Source organism: Trichoderma asperellum, chromosome 5 (genome assembly GCF_020647865.1).
Source record: "Trichoderma asperellum chromosome 5, complete sequence".
NCBI lineage: Eukaryota > Fungi > Ascomycota > Sordariomycetes > Hypocreales > Hypocreaceae > Trichoderma > Trichoderma asperellum.
In genome coordinates this window covers 2022901-2040201 of record NC_089419.1, presented here as the reverse complement: position 1 = coordinate 2040201, position 17301 = coordinate 2022901, and the positions used below count along the sequence as shown (strand labels likewise).

At 51.1% G+C, this 17301-nt stretch overlaps 5 protein-coding genes across 7 annotated transcripts; 2 read left to right on the top strand and 3 right to left on the bottom strand.

Moving 5' to 3' along the window:
- The first annotated feature begins 22 nt into the window (after positions 1–22).
- On the top strand, positions 23–1809 carry TrAFT101_008831 (uncharacterized protein). Its single transcript, XM_024906525.2, has 2 exons — positions 23–234; positions 360–1809. Exons 1-2 carry the CDS (start codon positions 215–217, stop codon positions 1498–1500), a joined length of 1161 nt encoding a protein of 386 aa, XP_024761747.1. The 5' UTR covers positions 23–214; the 3' UTR covers positions 1501–1809.
- On the bottom strand, positions 1609–6093 carry TrAFT101_008830 (uncharacterized protein). The gene is made up of 5 exons (XM_066128443.1): positions 3972–6093; positions 3779–3894; positions 3162–3716; positions 3002–3099; positions 1609–2916 (listed from the first exon to the last, which is right to left on the bottom strand). The coding sequence occupies exons 1-5, from the start codon at positions 5724–5726 to the stop codon at positions 2078–2080; spliced, it is 3363 nt and encodes a 1120-aa protein (XP_065984561.1). The 5' UTR covers positions 5727–6093; the 3' UTR covers positions 1609–2077.
- A 346-nt stretch (positions 6094–6439) lies between these two features.
- TrAFT101_008829 (uncharacterized protein) lies at positions 6440–11363 on the bottom strand. The gene is made up of 2 exons (XM_066128442.1): positions 10666–11363; positions 6440–10607 (listed from the first exon to the last, which is right to left on the bottom strand). The coding sequence occupies exons 1-2, from the start codon at positions 10738–10740 to the stop codon at positions 6819–6821; spliced, it is 3864 nt and encodes a 1287-aa protein (XP_065984560.1). The 5' UTR covers positions 10741–11363; the 3' UTR covers positions 6440–6818.
- Positions 11364–12192: 829 nt separating this feature from the next.
- On the top strand, positions 12193–14940 carry TrAFT101_008828 (uncharacterized protein). Its single transcript, XM_024899758.2, has 4 exons — positions 12193–12628; positions 12697–12764; positions 12836–13003; positions 13075–14940. The coding sequence occupies exons 1-4, from the start codon at positions 12574–12576 to the stop codon at positions 14665–14667; spliced, it is 1884 nt and encodes a 627-aa protein (XP_024761750.2). The 5' UTR covers positions 12193–12573; the 3' UTR covers positions 14668–14940.
- A 204-nt stretch (positions 14941–15144) lies between these two features.
- RAI1 (decapping endonuclease targeting mRNA) lies at positions 15145–17241 on the bottom strand. Of its 3 annotated transcripts, XM_066128439.1 has the most exons (9): positions 17008–17241; positions 16643–16885; positions 16504–16535; positions 16421–16448; positions 16347–16354; positions 16193–16293; positions 15967–16137; positions 15590–15889; positions 15145–15525 (listed from the first exon to the last, which is right to left on the bottom strand). In XM_066128439.1, the coding sequence occupies exons 1-9, from the start codon at positions 17077–17079 to the stop codon at positions 15359–15361; spliced, it is 1122 nt and encodes a 373-aa protein (XP_065984557.1). In that variant the 5' UTR covers positions 17080–17241; the 3' UTR covers positions 15145–15358. The 3 variants fall into 3 exon arrangements, with proteins under 3 accessions (XP_065984557.1, XP_065984559.1, XP_065984558.1); XM_066128440.1 differs by having other exon boundaries at positions 16421–16535; XM_066128441.1 differs by having other exon boundaries at positions 15145–15889.
- Between the last annotated feature and the right edge of the window lie 60 nt (positions 17242–17301).

Genomic DNA, 17301 nt, shown 5'->3' with positions numbered 1-17301 from the left:
CAGCGATACAGCACAAGCTAAACGCTTCAGTGGTCGAGATTTCCGAGCTCCATCCCATCCTCCAGAGCATCACACGCGACGAACGCCATTGAAACCATCTCCTACGTCCAGTCTCATTTTCCAACGCTATACGACGACTCAATTCCTGTGTCCGAAATTAGAACTTCTCTTCTTTTACTGACACTCGCAAGGCTGCGGCCTGCAAACCGTCAAGATGGCTGTCAATAGACATTGGTAGGTTTTTCCTCTGAGCAGCTCCCAAAGTCTTCCAGCTGCTTTCTCTTTCTCTTTTCTTTTCTTTATCCCTCTTTTAACGCCATAAACTTCCCCAACACGTTCTAACCCTTCTTCTTTCCCAGGGAGCAAGACAAAGAGGCCACCGTCTACATCGGCAACATCGACGAGCGCGCAACCTCCGCCATGGTCTACGAAATCATGCTCCAGATGGGCCCCATCCACAACATCCACATGCCTCGCGATCGCGTCACCCAAACCCACCAGGGCTTCGGCTTCGTCGAGTTCCGCACCCCCGCCGACGCCGAGTACGCTGCCAACGTCATGAACGGCATCAAGCTCTACGGCAAGTCCCTCCGCGTGAACAAGGCCAGCGCCGACAAGCAGCGGTCCGCCGAGGTTGGTGCCGAGCTGTTCATCGGAAACCTGGATCCCATGGTCGACGAGAAGATCCTATACGATACGTTTAGCCGCTTTGGACCGCTGCTGAGCATCCCCAAGGTGGCCAGAGAGGATAGCGGCGCGAGCAAGGGATTCGGGTTTGTCAGCTACGGCGACTTCGAGAGCAGTGATGCTGCCATCGCCAACCTGCACGGACAGTACATCCTCAGCAAGGAGGTTTCTGTGCAATACGCTTTCAAGAAGGACGGCAAGGGAGACAGGCACGGTGACCAGGCTGAGCGAGCATTGGCTGCGCAAGCCAAGTCAAGAAATATCCTCCCCGAAGCCCAGCCGCTTCCTCAAGCCTTCCTGATGGGCTCCAACGCCGCCGCTCCTCCTCCGGCTTCTGCAGTCCCTCCACCCGCGCCAGCAGGCTTTGATTCAAGCGCCATGGGAGGCGTTCCTGCTGGAGCACCACCGCCCATGATGGGAACACCTACACATGCTGGCATGCCCAGCGGCTTTGCTCCTCCTCCACGCGGACCATCTCCTTACAACAACCCCGGCGCCGGCCACCCTCCTCCAAACGGCTTCCCTGGAGCTGGGCGAGGCTCAGCTCCCCTCCCACCAGCTCCTTCAGGTCTACCCGCACGACCACCTCAGATCCAGGGCGGATATACGAACCCTGCAGATTTCCATCCATCTGGCTTCCGGCCTCCGTCTGGCGGTCCTCCTTCGGGAGTTGCTCCGCCGCAAGGTTTCCCAGCAGTCCCGCCTCCCGGCTTTCCCTTGCCTCCTCCAGGAGCGACAGGGACTCCACCAGCGCCGCCTGGATTTATGCCACCTCCAGGTTTCCAGCCTCCACCAGGCTTTGGTCGCCGGTGAGGCAAATCACGGTCTTGTTTTGTTTTTCTGCATTCTAGCATTCAAAGTTATGTAATATCTGGTTTGGACAATGCGGACATTGATTTCAGTTAGGTAAGAGGAGGGGCGAAAGAAAAAAAAAAGCCATTTTAGACACAATACCATCCAACTTCTAATAGTCTGGGATTTGAAAGGTGGAGGGAAGCATTTTGAAGACTACTCCCTCAAGGACTCTTTTTGTTTTTTTCTTCTTCTTGTATCTATATAAGCGTCCTGATATGATTCCTTTCCTCCGAAAAAGTATAATAATGACCACGTTCTACGTCCAGGTATCGTACAAAAGATTTTTTTGTTGTTTCGTATATAACAGGATCCCTTCACTGTATAATCATCCAACAACTAATGCTCCTCCTCCTGGTCAAAGATCAAGTTTAAGTGAAACCAGTTGTCAAACAAAAGAAAAAAAAACACAAATGGCAGCACCAGAATATGCCCGTCAACTCCTCCTTTACAAAACATTATTCACTCCTGTCATATCGCAAAATCATACCATATCTGCCCCCTGCTTTTAATGCACAGAGCCTTTTCACAAAGAAAATCATAGGCTTCGAGAAAACGCGTCTCTAGCTTCCTCTGTTGCTTTGTCCCACTCTTGTTTAGCTTCATCTCTCTGCCCCTGTACCTCGTACGACTGCGCCAGCATGCCATCAGCGACGCTCTGCCACAGGACGTTGCCGCTCCTCTGCGCCTGCTTGGCTGCTGCTCGGGCGCTCTTCAGAGCCTGCTCGCCAATGACATTTTCGAAGAAGCGGCTGCGCATGATACACAGCGTGACGGCGGCTCCTAGTACATTACTAGTGACCTTGGAGCCTGCCATGGCGGCGTGTATGTGCTGCTTCTGCTGGTTGAGTTGCTGAGGAGGATCGGTGACTATGGCGGCCATGACGTTGTGCCATGCGGTTCGGAGATCAATGTTGGTGTGGTTATTACAGTGAGGCTGGAGCTGCTCGATCAGATCTTGCGTTGTCTGATCGTTTCGACAAGAAGGATGCTGCATGATCCAGAGCCTGTTCAATCCGGCGAGGAGGGCAATCTCTTGATGTCCCGCCTTTGTTCCAGTGCTTCCCTGTTGCTGTACTGCAAATCGGTTGTCTAAGAAGATGTTGAGAGCTTGTTGGAGTTGGCCAATGCCTTGGAAGTATACACCCTTTAGATAGATAGCGAGCAATTTCACAGTAGGCTGCGTTGAAGGCGAGACAAAAGACTGAAGGTTTTGAACCATCTGTTTGACGGTTGACCATTGGCAGTGACTCGCAGCCACCAATCCCAAGAGAACATTCAAGTAAGCTTGAGCCTCTATCCGCCATGCCCGCTGCTTGATCGCCACGTTTAGAGGAACAGGGGCACCGTATGGAATGCCAGCCGTCGAAGAGTCCCCTAGAGAGAGAGAGAGAGAGAGACAGAGTTAGTGAAATGTGTCCAGAGAGAGAGAGGGGGGAAGGGTCTAAGCAATTAGAATTACATGTTTCTAGAATCTTCAGGCCTTCTTTCCAGAACTCTGTTGATCTGCGCCCCTGTGATGAAGGCTTATGAAAGTTAACCAAACCGCTGATGGTGAATCTGGATACATGTTAGAAGAATTCTTTCACTAGGAATAAAGGGGCATGTTGTAATCCACTTACACGAGCGACCTCAGCTCCATTTTAGTCATAAATGTCATGACCAAATAATCCATCTCACCCTCACCTTCGCCTAAGCGGAGGATCGCTTGCGTATCACCGCTAACAGTCTTGGCTGCAGACAGCTCCTTTTTGATCGGCACCAAAAAATCAGACTTGACATTATGCCAGTCTTCGCAGTCATCTAGGCACGTCTGCAGCTCCCGCAGTTTCTGAGCCGTGTGGTCCGGGTTTTGATGATGTAGGCTTGCAGCAACTTCTAGTAGCAGAGTCAACATGGTGAGCTGCGTAATCTGCACCGACGGGTCAAATTGGTATTTGGCGACCTGCGCGATGCAGGATTGTATCTTCTCCATATTACCGTCCTTGGCCGTCTTGAGAAGAGTGAACCCTTCTATTAATGAGGCGAGAACAGAGAGCGCAGTATCGCCTCTAGTGTTGGCGACATTCTGAATAGATCGTATGTTGTCGAGGGCACCAGCGTCCGTAATTCCAACACCAAGATAAAAGGAAGCTTTTAATAACCGGAAGGCATAATACCACTGTACATGTTTAAACCTGCATGTCCTGTCAGACTTGGTTTCCATTCAACAAGGAAGCAGACTGCAAGTTTCACTTACACTTCGCAATTAGAAATGTGGCCGTCTACCGCTTTTAATGCCGCTTTATGATTCCTCTGGTACAAGACTTTCAACATGAGATATTGCATGCAGTACTTTAAATCAAACAGACGGTGCTGATCAGTCATATCACGTCAGTTAAACAGGCCAGAAGAAACCAATCAAAAGTCAAGTCTACACCGTCTTCACTTACCTTGTCGCAAAGCGTAATTCCCTTTGCCAAAGCCGTCTCAGCCTCCATTAAATTCTCCGTCTCCTCCTGTAAGAGCGCAGCATATCGTAATCGTACACGTGCCTCCTCTCGCGGCGCAAGCTGGTTATTGCCTTGCAAAGCAGACTCTAGACATGATAGCGCCGTTGCTATTAACTCCTGGTACTCGCTCACTTGGTTCGGACATAGCGCCATGGCTACATCGTGCGAGGCGTTTCGCGCTTTTTCAATGCACTCTTCGGCAATGGCTATCATTAAGGGTGTCGTGTTGAGAGGTCGAGGTTTAGGTGTTATAGCGGGCGACTTCTTGGTAATGCTGGGAGATCTCATGGAAAGGGACGGTGAGTTTGTCATTGAAGAGTGTGGACTGGGTTTGATGCGAACATCAGGGGCCTGTTGAAGTACGCGAGTCGGAATAGAGCCATCTTCCTGCTTCTCTTGCTTGATTATAGCTGCACTAGGATGCGGTAGCTTAACAGTAGACTCTCTGGGCTTTTCATGACTGGCGACTGGTATATTCGATAAAGCCGCCGTTGATATAGGCAAAGAGGTAATCGACGGCTGTCGTTGAATATCTTGCAAATTGACATAGTGTACCGGTTCCTGCTGGAGCTCTGAGGGATGAACAAACTGAGGGGGCTGCGGAGGATCGGGAGGTATATCCTGCTGAGGCTCAACGCTCTGGGTCGGCTGAAGGGCGGGAGGCTGTGACTGAGGAGGTATAGGAGGCTGCAATTGAGGTGTAGGAGGTTGCTGCTGGGGTACAGGAGTCTGCCGCTGAGGCGCGGGAGTATGCGACGGCTGCTGAGGTTGCTGCTGAGGCTGTTGCTGCGGAGTAGGCTGTCGATATTGCTGCTGCTGCTCTCCTTGCTGCTGTCGCTGTTGCTCTCTCTGGGGCGACAGCTGAGGCACAGGTGAATGGTATTGTGGCGGCTGGGGAGTAGCTTGCGGTCGTGGAGGTGGCGGTGCGGAAGTTCGAATAGGCGATGGCTGTGGTGGAAGAGACGGCGCGGGCGACTGCGAATGGTATATAGGAGACGGCTGATGGTGTTGCTGTTGTCGATGGACTTGTTGGAGAGGCTGCTGCATCGAATGCTGCTGCTGCTGCTGCTGCAAAGCCTGGTGAGGGAGAGGTTGGTGTGGAAGATGTTGGCTGGGAAGAGGCTGGTGCTGCATCGGCTGTGGTGTCATCTGCTGCCGCTGAGGCTGTTGCTGTTGTGGCTGCTGCTGGTGGTGTTGCCATACATTACTCTGTGGCAGATATTGGTTTGCTGCCTGCTGTAAATGATGGCTCTGGTGACCTCCGACTTGCGCTGAAGTATTGTATTCGGGGTACCCGTTGAAGCCAACGTTGTATGGTGACATTGCCTCCTGATGCTGATGCGCCGACTGTTGGAACTGCTGCGGCTGCATGTACATGGCATGCTGAGACTGCGGCTGCGGGTTCTGGTGGTGATAGAACTGCTGCTCGTGGCCCATGCCGCTGGTATACAAGGACTGCTGGCCATGGTGTTGGAACGTCGCCGGGTGCTGCTGCTGCTGGTTCTGCGGTTGCGGCATCTGCTGTTGCATTTGCGGTGCGAAATGATACCCCCCAGCCGGGTGGCCGTACATCTGCTGCTGCTGCTGCTGATGCTGATTGAGGTGGTGATGTTGCTGCTGCTGCTGCTGCTGCTGCTGCTGTTCATCGTGGCCTAGAAAGGCCTGTCCCGCAGGCAGCGTCCCTCGGAACGACATCGCACCTTCAGCATCGGCCGCTGGTCTTGCTGGTAGGAGAGTGAAGCCCGGCGCAAACCAAGTTTCATGCTGTCCTCCTGATCGAGTTCATCGGTCACTTACGAACGGGGGGGTTGTTCTCTTCAGAGGCTCTGTCGAGGCGTCGTGCGGGACCCAAGTTGAGCGCGCGTGATGTCGTCGGCTCGAAACGCTTAGAAAAGGCCCTGGTCCCTCTGTGCACTGGATATCTGCGTTCGTCTTCGAATGGTTCGCGTCGCGGTGACAAGAAGAGGCGTATAACAAAAAGGGACACGAGCGAGAAAAGAAATTGGGACTTCCACCTCCTCTGACTCTCCGAAATTCTGGAAGGCTGAACGTTGCAAAGTCCAAAGTCCAAGTACGGTTGCGGGAACACGTCCACTGTGTGAATCCGCCGCGCCGCGCCAACAAAAAAAAACGGCCGCCCTATCACATGGCTGGCTCAGCTCAGCGGCCCGCCAATTTGCTACTTTGTACAGGTACTGCGCAGATCCGGATGTCTTTAGACGCCCCGAGTGCTACGCCATGCCGGATACCGCTAGATCTGGCATCTGGAAGGAGGCAAAAAGGGGAGAGGCCAGTCTTTTTGTTGCCTTGTATCAAGTTAGGCAGAATAACTACTAGTAGTTCTAAAGTCCTGTCATCATTATACATACATTCCATATTAGTCGTCACTGCTAGGTATACGCTAGGATCGAGGTGCAAGACATAGTAATGGTTGTATTAAAACAAGATTCAAATATTTCATAAGTATAGGTAGTTTGAGCTTACGGCCATTTCTTCCTTCGCCGCATCTTCAAAAAGACTTAGTTACATGACATACATTGCAGCGTAAACAACATAATTTCTTTTGACGCATGACAACGGACCCAATTCTCTGGTAGTCATAACACAAAAACCAGAAGAAGAAAAAAAAAATCAAAATAAAACAAATGAACAGCTCGAAGCCAAACGCCGTGACATGCATATGCAACCATATACCACCCAAAATTACCACTCTTTTTTCGTTCTTTGCTTCGTGCGGAAGGCCCAATGGCCCAAGGTATCAATAAGTCGTACGTCGTACTCAACTTCTTAACCAACACATGTCCATTCAGCAAATACGCACCATCGGGCGGTGCGGTCTGCAAGAACCAGGCCTCTCCACAGGCCCTTCTCGGAGCACTTGATGATTGTCTCCCAGGTACCGCCGTCGCTAATCTCCTCGTCTGGGGTCCTCGATCCAACGCTGATCCCTTTGCGGTCTTCTTTCCTCATGAGCCGAAGAATCTTGCCTCCTGGTGTCTGGATTGCCAGCTTAGCCGGCTTCTTTCCCGCAACAGTGCCGCTAGCGGAGCTACCGCTCGCACTAGAAGCGTTGACGCTCATCGCAGATGATGGTCGAGCAAAAGGCACAGGGCTTGTTGATCCAGGATTTGATGCCGGCGTGAGAGCTGATTGTGCGCTACTTGAAATGGAGCTGGGATGCTGTCTGATGGCAAAGACAAAGGTATTATTCAGAGCCAATTGCTGACATTGAGGCTGGACAACATAGATGTCGTGTCTTTGTGCGTGGGGAGTCGGATGTCGTGTGACAAATTCATATGGCGGATTCTCGCCAGTGTGGATGATGGGGAGAGTAAAGGCCAGAGGATGAGGAATGTCTTTGATACTCTGCATCAAACCTCTTTTGCCAGCATAAACCTTCAATACGCCTTGGCCTTCATCACCGGGCAGTAGCGCCTTTACCGTATAGCGTTTCACACCGTTGAACCACTCAGCCTGAGCCAATGCCTTCTTCTTGACAATATCGCCACTCTCAAACAGATCGCCATCGTTATCCTTCGAGAAAGCCCGTGCTTCAACCTCGGCTGCGATTTCAACATCGCTCGGGACGTTAAACATGATGTGAACCATCTCGAGGTCTTCTATCCTTGTCAGGCTGGTGTTGAAGTCCACCAGTTCAATTCCATTTTTGAAATAGGCCGGGCATGCGCATGGCAGATTTAATAGCGTGTCATAGGCCACTGGGGGCACAATATGTTGCTGGTCGTGGTGCTCCGGCACATGCGTCCAGCAGATCTCTGTTGGTCGTGTAAGGAACCACCAGAAGTCTGCCGACGGGCCACTCAGGCTTGAATAAAGAGCGCGCTTGGGATTGGAGGAGCTTGCTAAGCAAGCATCGATCATGCGCCATTCATCGTCGACAATGACAGCGTTCCACCAGTGATTCGATCTCGGCATCACATTGAGATCCGGTACATCGCCGGGAGCTTTCAGGTACCCCCTCACGACTTCACAGTGCAGTCCAACCGCAGAGCACATTTCCATGACGAGCATGGCATATTCTTCTGCACAGCCTCTCCTTGCCTGGATAGTTCGCTGGGTATCGGCATCGCCCTCAAAATCCTCTTCCCAGCATATCTTCTCTGCAACCCAGGTGAATATTGCTCGGAGCCGTTGTAGGTCGCTCCTGTACGGTCTGCAGATATAAGTCTGAGCGAGCGTTGCCACTGTGGTTCCCGGGGGCGGCTCTTTCACATAACGCGAGTTCTTGTCTACCTGAGAAAGATTGATCATGTGGTAGTTCTCCGGTTTATGAACTGGCATGCCATCTGCTCCTTCATCGCCTTCGATGCCCTCGTAGAGCTCGTCGATGGGATTGAGGGTGGGGTGGTCTTGCATCTGGCAGCGCTCCATTCGCTCAGTCCGTTCGATCTTACTGATGGAATTAGATCGGTTAACATCGCGCCGGACTTGGACCCAGTCGACGCCGGCGCCAAGGCCCATTTCTCTGGCGGCATCGCGCCTAGATCGGGCGCCGCTTAGCGAGGCCATGCTTGCTCCTGGCGACACATTATGTGGCTGCTGCAAGCGAGAAAAGGGCGACGATCTGACGATGGGCATGTGGCCAGCGGCGATACTACCCCGATTGCTAGCAACGCCTGTCTTGGCTGATTCGAAGATTTTCTTGAAGATATTTCTTTTCGGCGACTTCGGCGCAACGAGACCACCTAATCCAGGGGTGAGCTCTTCGTGAAAACCTACCTGAGATATCGGTCGGGCGATGCTGTTTCCAGGCCCGGCAAAATTGCTGGCATGACTGCTGTGATAAGTCACGCCTGTAAATGGCGAGTCTGGCCGGTCACCGTCATCGTTACGCATACTAAGTGCACTTTGAGCACGGTGAGCCGTCCGAGCTAAGCTTCCCGCGCTCGTAGAACTAAACCCGCCAGCAGAAACACCACTCCACAGCGTCCTACCGCTGCTCTGTGTCGAAGAGCTACTGTTGCTTTGGTTGCCGGTCGAAGCGTTAGTCTGATTTGTTTTGGTTGTGTTGGTGCGCTCGATGCCCGGTATCATATCGTACACCGATCTTCGCCCACGCGTTTTCTTGTCAAAGGAAACCAACTCTCCGACCGTTGATCCAGCAGACGATTTGGGTCGTGGGTAAGGCTGGCCTTTTGGAGGTGGGGGCGGCGGTTTATCTCCATCCAAGTTCTCTGGCATACTGATGCTATGCTGGTGCATTCTTGAAATCTGCTTCTCCATCCTTTCCACATAATTGCTCAGCTGGGACGGGTCGTAAAATTTTTCACGATTTCCGTCTTGCTGCGAAGTATTTTGTGAAGATCCTCCGCTCCAAGTCTCATAGCCTTCGTCGGGACTCAAGACGCCTACTGACGTCAGAGGCCTAGCCCTCTGCCGTGACTTTTGTCTTTGCTGTGGCGGTGGTGGGGATACCATATCAAAAGATTCGGGAGACCAAGGATCGAACGACCTCTCAGGCGATTGCGTTTCTCGGGTTCCTCCTAAGCCCTCCAATCGATCCAGCTGCTGCATTACTCCATCCATGGCTTCACGTAACGGTGAGGGTGTCATATGGCTCCCCTCCATTGATGGCCGATGAGAGCCGCCGCCCCTAGGTGTGTGATATCCGTCTCTCCCGTTGCCATAACCATCTTCGTATGAAGTATACGACGCTTGCCTTGACATACTATGAAGATCGGTGTAGGAGCCATTGGAAGGACGATGATTTGACTTATAATGCTCATACGACACAGCAGAGCCGTGTCTTGGTATTATGTCCTCTGCATTATACGAGACAGTAGAGCCGTGCCTCGTTATATCCGCTGGATTATAGGAAACTGTCGAGCCTTGTCTCGCTATATCTGCTGGGTTATAGGAAATGGTAGAGCTTGGTCTCGAGATATCACGCGGGTTATACGAAACCGTAGAGCCGGCTCTTGATATGGACTGATAATTTTGTGTTGCGTCAGTTGAATCTGCCCGCGCAACGTGCCTATGAGGAGGCGGTGCTGGAGGTGGTGGAGAATCCTCTCGCGGTATATTCTCTACACGACTTGGTGGGCGGCCAATAGACGGCGCCGGTGATGGAGCTCTTGATCCGTAGCTGCTGGCTGCAAAAGGCGCGGGAGAAGGCGCGCGAGCAATATCTTCGTGGGCACTCCTGGCAAGGACAAGCGCAGTGCTTGGATTCGGCGTCGAGTTTCCTCTCGATCGCGACGTTACAGTCGCTTCCCGTGACGGTTTATCTTGCAGCCGCGATCTCGGTGTTTCTCGGAATGTTTCTGGCTGTTTCGCCGTTGTATAATGCGGTGCTTTTGCATAGGCTTCAAACGGTTTCCGGAAAGTTCTCGACTTCTGCGGCACACTCTTGGATCCAGACGCTGCTATATTAGGCGGCACTGGGCTCGGTGTTTTTGTTGGCCGGAAATCCTCTGGCAGTACTTCGACAAAATTGGATGGAAAGGAACCAACAGTCCTCCGATCTCGAAACAGCCTGCCAACCCACCACGAGCCGTCTCCAGCATTCAGACATTCGATCAAGTCGCCTTCGATAAATCCCAGATCGCGTTTCGACTGCACATGAATATTAGCAATTGAGCGCATGTTAGTTCCATACTGCCAATTCACAAACCTCTCCTCCCCAAGAATAGATCGCCCGGCACCAGCACGGAAATCGCGAGGGCAGCGGCGGCGGTGATAACGCCATTGTGTCGACGTTTGTGCCGCGTCCGTGTCGCCTAATTGACCAGCTCTGAAGACGTGGGAGAGCAGCCAAGTGAGAGAAGAGGAAGAGGAAGGAAGAAAAGGCAGGGCAAGGGCAAGGGAAGAATTATCCCCGTCGTTGTTTATCCCTTGTCTGACAGAGCAAAGTGTCGGGCGACAGGTGTGGGCAGCTGATGAATCGACGCGTTCGGATCCTCGCCGCCTCGCCAAATGGAATCAGGCTGGCCCTCGAACGCAGCCCGATGACGCGATATCGACCGGCGTCGCTGGTAAAAGCTTTGGAAAGAAAAGAAAACCCCGAAGTTTACAGACGGCGCATGTTCAAAATCTGCGATACAGCGGCGGTATCAAGAAGCATGGTAGCCTAGGCTCGTGTTGATGTCAAACGGGGGTGAGCTCGGCCGATAGGTAGCTTGGAATGCTGCGGTCGCTCAGCGAGGGAGCATCCAAGTACAGGCAAGTACAGGCCCTGAGTACCTCTGTGCACAGGCAGGGCAGGCTAGTACGAGAACGAGCAGCTCACCGAGGCCGTCTGGCGGAAACAAGGCTGTGTTGTGTTGCAGCGTATCGCGGACGCTGGATTGGGCTGCTGCATCAAGCGAGATTGCAGCAAGGCATGGACGCAGCTGGAGGTCCGCTTCTCAGCGTTTCCCCGGTGGCTGGGAACTAGGGACTGGCCGACGAAAAGCTGCCGGCGACGCCTTGCAAGGGCCGCTGGGACAACAGAGGGGCAGAGGGCGTTGCCGTGACAACGCTGGCTGTGGCTGGCGGAAGGGAGGGCGGCCCCTCGTGTTAGCGCCATCGCACGGTGCATGGCGCTAATGGATCAACTGAAAACCAGGCGCCAATGGCGAGCTAGATCTGGCCCGGCGGGTGGCTGGGGATCGCGGTTCCATGGCGACGGCTGCAGCGCTGCAGCGTAGCGCAGAGCCTCTATGCCGCCCTGCCACAGCGGCCGCCGGGCTGCTCTGCGCGCTGCAGTTGGCCGCTGCAACATACGGTGTAAGAATTACGTACCACATAGTGCTAGGCGCCGGGCAGCTCCGTTATGACGATCCAATGACATTTGCGACAGCGCGGGTTACAGAGGGAGGTACCTGTATGTACCGGCGGGCACTGCTCCGTCGGCTTGCACAAGCTCGCTGCTGCTGCAGAAGCTGAAAGGATTGATGCACTGCTTTCGTGCATTGGCGCGCCGACGAGCACAGCAGCAGCTGCATACATGTACTGTAGGTATTGTTGATCCTCGTCTCCGCGGCATCTCAGCTGTGCAGGGCATTTGCTTGCTTGTTTGCGCTGCACGTGCCGCATCATCAAATCAATCGCAAACCACGGCAACAACCTAAAATTGCACCGCCAGACCGCTGGGTCGAGCCTAACTTAGTACCCAGCAGGTACCTCCTGGCAGTTTCTGATCCAGCTGAGACTGACTCTGGGCGGAACCGTCAAAGAAAGCTATCCCAAAGCGGAGCATTGTAAACAAAAGCTACCCCTAGCTGAACGTGGCTCCACTGCCCCGGACAACCGACCACTCATTCGTTCACTCATCAAACTACCAACAGTACTTGGCCGGCGAGGTACTTAGAGCGCTGCGGCCTGTGTATTGAACTTAGGGCTTCGACCGTTGACACTTCTTGATCCGATCGCCCTTGGCTTTTGCCGGCTCCAGGTCTACGGCAAGTCCCACCCGTTTGCTCGAATTGCCAGAAGCGAATATCGATTCCCAGGATCTGCCCCTGACGGTTCGCGTTGGCTTCTAGAAAAGGGCCAAATTAAAAATAAAAAGGAAGATAATATCGCTTGGGGCTCGCCAAAAATGGCGGATGACGAGGGCCTTGCGGACCGCTATCAGGTACTAGAGGAACTAGGCCGTGAGTCTCATCGGTGATCCGCAGTTCATGCGCTGTCGTGGATCGCATCGCTAACTCAGGGGCTCCAGGTGGAAGTTTCGGCGTGGTATACAAGGGAATCGACAAGGTCACCGGAGAGACTGTGGCTATCAAACATGTAAGACTTGCCTCTATTCGGCGGACTAAGGTCGAACAGAGCTCTTTCGACTAACCTCTTCATCTGCGCAGATTGATCTTGAATCTAGCGACGATGATATCCAAGACATTCAAGCCGAAATCGCTGTCCTCAGCACTTGCGCTAGCTCCTATGTAACCCAATATAAGGGCTCGTTCCTTCGAGGACATAAGCTATGGATTATCATGGAATATTTAGGTGGCGGATCCTGTCTTGACTTGGTGAGCATAACCCATATTTTCAGCTAATTTCCCCGTCTGTGTCGTATCCCTAATCAGTCGCTCTTCTGTAGTTGAAACCTGGAAATTTTACTGAGGCTCATATCGCCATCATTTGCCGCGAACTTCTTTATGGAATCCAATATCTGCATTCGGAAGGCAAAATCCATCGCGATATCAAGGCGGCAAATGTGCTGCTTTCAGATGCTGGCAAGGTGAAGTTGGCCGACTTCGGTGTTGCCGCTCAACTCACAAACATCAAATCTCAGCGGAATACATTTGTTGGCACTCCGTTTTGGATGGCCCCCGAAGTGATCCAGCAAGATGGATACAGTTTCAAGGCGGATATCTGGTCTTTGGGCATTACCGCAATGGAGATGGCCAATGGAGAACCTCCTCTGTGTCACATCCACCCTATGAAGGTTCTTTTCCAAATTCCCAAAAATCAACCGCCGCGACTAGACGGCCATTTTAGCAAAGAATTCAAAGACTTCGTTGCTCAGTGTCTCACTAAAGAATGCAATCGACGACCCAACGCCAAGGAGCTACTACGGCACAGGTTCATTCGCTCGGCCGGCAAAATTGAGGCTCTTCAAGAGCTTATAATGCAGAGACAGATGTGGGATGCAAACCAGAATCGCCAGAAGCATCCGATTTATTACCAAGAGACACTGCGGAATATTTCAACCAAGGACAACGATGATGAAGCATGGGTATTTGATACCGTGAAATCGGTGGCATTACCGAAGCAGCCAATTGTTAAGCAACGTAAACAGTCTTCTTTATTTTCAGCAGCTGAGGAAGGGTCTCGCAAGTTGGATATCAGCGAAGATTCGCCTGGTTCTTCGTCTCCAGCCACAAGCACTATCCGGAAATCGACAGTCCGGCGCACTCCCTCTATCGTGCAAGTTCCCTCAGCATACGCTAATGGCTCACCCCGAAGCTCAATAGTAGCTCCAAAGAGGCCTCTCCAGCCTGATACCTCTTTTGGAAATTCTGGATCGACTATGCGCCTTTTCCGAGGGATTCCGTCAGATGGCTCAGCCGGTATGCGTAGTAGCAGGAGTACGTCTCCTAACGACGATGTGTTTGTCGATGAGAATATTCTTCCACCCGTGATCCCATCGGCCGAGCCACAGAGTAAGGAAGCTCTTTTAGGGCGGAGGCTACACTCTAAGGCAGTAGAACCTACGCTTGCAGAGCTTCATGCGCAAGCATCAACGGTGCAGAAACGCGAAGCGCTAGCTAAGCTATCTGATGCATTTGCGGCATTGGACGCCGTTGATCCTGAGGGAACATATCAGCTCATGAACAGCCTTGTCGCCGCCATGAGCCAAGATAACAAACTGAACGCGGCAATAATTCACCAGTCTGTGCAAAAGATGCCGAATGACGGCACTTCTCAAGGCACGGTGATTGTTAAGAACTCTACTCCATCAGCGAGCCCCGCCAAGTTAGTTTTGAGCCCTCACCTCCGAACTCATCGCCGACGCCAGCTTGAGTCGCCGGTATCAAAAGAGTCTCTCAGAGAGCAAGATAAAGCAGCAATCGAAGAAAAGTATCTCGGACGAGAGACACAGTTGGGGATGGAACATTGCAAGCAGCTATCAGACGTCCTTTACAATCGTTGGGCAGATGGTTTGCGCATCCGATGGCCAGCTATCTGATCCGGAGCCAAAAGCCAATGACATAATATTTATCTTATGGATGATGCGATTTGAAACGAATTTAATGGACGGAGTGACATCGTTATGGTTGTCGTGGCAAAAAAATCTTAGAGCCAGCAAGAACGACTTGTACGATTTCATATGCGATATACTGAGCTTGCATACCGATACTAGCCGTAGGATGATGAGCTATCACTGGCGTGGAGCGGCGTTTAGGATCTACGAATGTTTTACCAGGCTTGGGCCTTGATATTGGAGAACTTAAAAAGGCAGTGAGACACGCATTTGGAAGTGGACCATTGCTTTTTTTCTTCTGATTGGTTTTTTTTTTCTCCTTTTCTTCTTCTTCTTCTTTTCTTTTTTCTTTTTACTTCTTAATCTTCTCTTCCTTTCCAATTATCCTTCTTGTTTCATTAATATTTTTCTTCCTTTTTTTTGTTTCTCTACTGCGGTTGGAGGAATAGGCGTTCGGTAGGATGGTTGCAGTTGATCTCTTTTTCTTTTACACAGATGAGTGCATATACGCTGTATACATAATTGTCATGGCATGAAGACACTTGAGAGGTATACCGGCCTTGTATGGTATACAGCAGTAAGATGGTGCAATATTATGTGATTGTCTTCTTTTTAGAACAAGCTTGCCCGCTTCCGATTATGGCCATCCCACTCATTATTTTATTTCGCCACGGGTTCATGACTCCGTTGAATTAAGCCCAAATTTGATCCTCCAGTTTTTAAACTCATCTGTCAGGATATTGCCATGGCCTGTTTCTTCTGCTTTATATACTTCAATAATGGGCGAATTGGCTCGTCGGGATATTCTCCAGACGCCTTCATCGTTGACCGTCTGCATGAGCCCTGTTTATAAACTTGGTAAGTATAGATGGGAAGAAAAAAGAAAAAGAAAAAGAAAGTCGCCTACACTCTAAGAAAGCAGCTGCAAAGTTGACGCAAATATCCGCATTCCAGGCTGGGTTCGGTCGCGCATTTACCGTCTGCGGGATATTGTGCGTCTCAATCTCCTTTATATCTACGAGGATGCCGTCACGTGTGCGGAAGCCGACGATGATCTTTGGGACGCCTAACAGGAAGGACTGGATCCAATACTTCATGAGCTTCCGGTGGAAGTTTTCTATGTCGCCGCCGTGGCGGATCTCGGCCGTAGTTTTGAGCTCGACCCAGTTGATGGGGCTTCCTTTTTCTTGGGGCTTGGAGTCCCATACTGGTGATTGGCATTGCAATTTAGCTTCAGTACTCATCTATATACTCATGATGGGGAGATATTTATAGGAGACTTACTTGCGTCGACTTCGCCTCCTAGACAGAGGATAGCCTTGCCGATACCTGTTCGGACGATGGAACAGTACTGTTCTTTGTTATTGACAACTTGGCTCTCACGGCTTTCAATAAAATCTCTTGATGTCTCAGCCCATGTAGATGGAAGTGTAGATAGTGTCTCGAATTTATATCCTTTGTATGAGTTAGCTGGTAAGTGATTGCAGGAGAAGATGAAACTGATGCTCACCCCAAAACTGCATCACATCAAGAGGTGGTCCCCTTCTAGGCTTCCCACGGTCTTCGTTTTGCCTTGAGAGCATCTTATGCTCATGATTTTCTTCAATAAAGCTATACCAGAGTCAGCAGCTAGCCAATAAGTAACTTGGTTTCACGCCACGCACATTGTGCCCTATACAGTATGTCATGGTTAAAGATACAGCTAAAAGGCTAGTAAGTGTGTTATGAATGAACATACCTGATACAAAGTGGCATTCATTTCAAAACTACTATATGTCAGATGGATATTTTATGATGAGTCTGAAATAGATGGATTGCTACCCGTCAAATCGTTCAAACGGCGCAGCCAATATCTATAACAGGTGATTGTGAGTTCCAAATACCGAAGTTCCAATTTCTGTTACTAAGTTGGGATGGGAATGGGCCAAAGATCAAATGATGCAAGTGATATAGTAAGTACCTTGGTCATCATGCCTCTCCATGTGACTATATTCGCATCTATCTTGCTTCCAGTTTCTTGCTCATGTGAAACGATGGCTTTCAGCAAGCTGTCGAGATGTTCAGCTTTGGAATCGTCATGCTTCACAAAAGTATCGAATCCAAGAGACAAATCCGCGCCAAGCTGAGGGGGATAATAGTATTTTATGGATGAATCGTCAGGGCGATATTCATGATTCTCATCATAAGAGAAGCACGCAAACTCCTGTTTAGACAGACTGTGAGCTATAGACTTTTTCAAAGCCTTCTATTTTCTCTGTCTAGAATTCAATATGCCAGATACCAGCTTTCGGCACGACACAGCTTCTCCCAAGTACATGTACTTACCTTGGGCCGCTTAACAGGTTGGCTATCGCCTACAAACCGCATTACCGGCTCTATGGAGAAATTGGAAGCCATCTTATAAGCGGCGGGCACAACACATCTCAAGCTTCCGGCATGTACTTGATTGCCTTTATTCAGCTATTCATAGGCGGGATAAAGACGGTGGACAGATGACCTGTTGGCGTGTGAGACGTTGGAAACAAGGTGAGAGCGAGCGTGTGCTCCTAGCGCGTTTGGATTCTGTCAGAGTGGCTGGGATTTTTAGGGGAGCACAGCAATAGCGGTAAAGCATCAATT

Excerpts from the sequence above, each read along its gene's own strand:
- TrAFT101_008830 (XM_066128443.1), bottom strand. The coding sequence starts at position 5,726 with ATGTCGTTCCGAGGGACGCTGCCTGCGGGACAGGCCTTTCTAGGCCAC. Across the intron at positions 3,895-3,971 it reads GAATTACGCTTTGCGACAAG|CACCGTCTGTTTGATTTAAA; the intron begins GTAAGTGAAGAC and ends ATGACTGATCAG. Across the intron at positions 2,917-3,001 it reads CCTGAAGATTCTAGAAACAT|GGGACTCTTCGACGGCTGGC; the intron begins GTAATTCTAATT and ends CTCTCTCTCTAG.
- RAI1 (XM_066128439.1), bottom strand. The coding sequence starts at position 17,079 with ATGGCTTCCAATTTCTCCATAGAGCCGGTAATGCGGTTTGTAGGCGAT. Across the intron at positions 16,536-16,642 it reads GGAGAGGCATGATGACCAAG|ATATTGGCTGCGCCGTTTGA; the intron begins GTACTTACTATA and ends CACCTGTTATAG. Across the intron at positions 16,449-16,503 it reads CCGTTTGAACGATTTGACGG|TTTTGAAATGAATGCCACTT; the intron begins GTAGCAATCCAT and ends GACATATAGTAG.
- TrAFT101_008828 (XM_024899758.2), top strand. The coding sequence starts at position 12,574 with ATGGCGGATGACGAGGGCCTTGCGGACCGCTATCAGGTACTAGAGGAA. Across the intron at positions 12,629-12,696 it reads GGTACTAGAGGAACTAGGCC|GTGGAAGTTTCGGCGTGGTA; the intron begins GTGAGTCTCATC and ends CAGGGGCTCCAG. Across the intron at positions 13,004-13,074 it reads GCGGATCCTGTCTTGACTTG|TTGAAACCTGGAAATTTTAC; the intron begins GTGAGCATAACC and ends GCTCTTCTGTAG.
- TrAFT101_008831 (XM_024906525.2), top strand. The coding sequence starts at position 215 with ATGGCTGTCAATAGACATTG. Across the intron at positions 235-359 it reads ATGGCTGTCAATAGACATTG|GGAGCAAGACAAAGAGGCCA; the intron begins GTAGGTTTTTCC and ends CTTCTTTCCCAG.
- TrAFT101_008829 (XM_066128442.1), bottom strand. The coding sequence starts at position 10,740 with ATGGCGTTATCACCGCCGCCGCTGCCCTCGCGATTTCCGTGCTGGTGC. Across the intron at positions 10,608-10,665 it reads TCTATTCTTGGGGAGGAGAG|TCGAAACGCGATCTGGGATT; the intron begins GTTTGTGAATTG and ends ATTCATGTGCAG.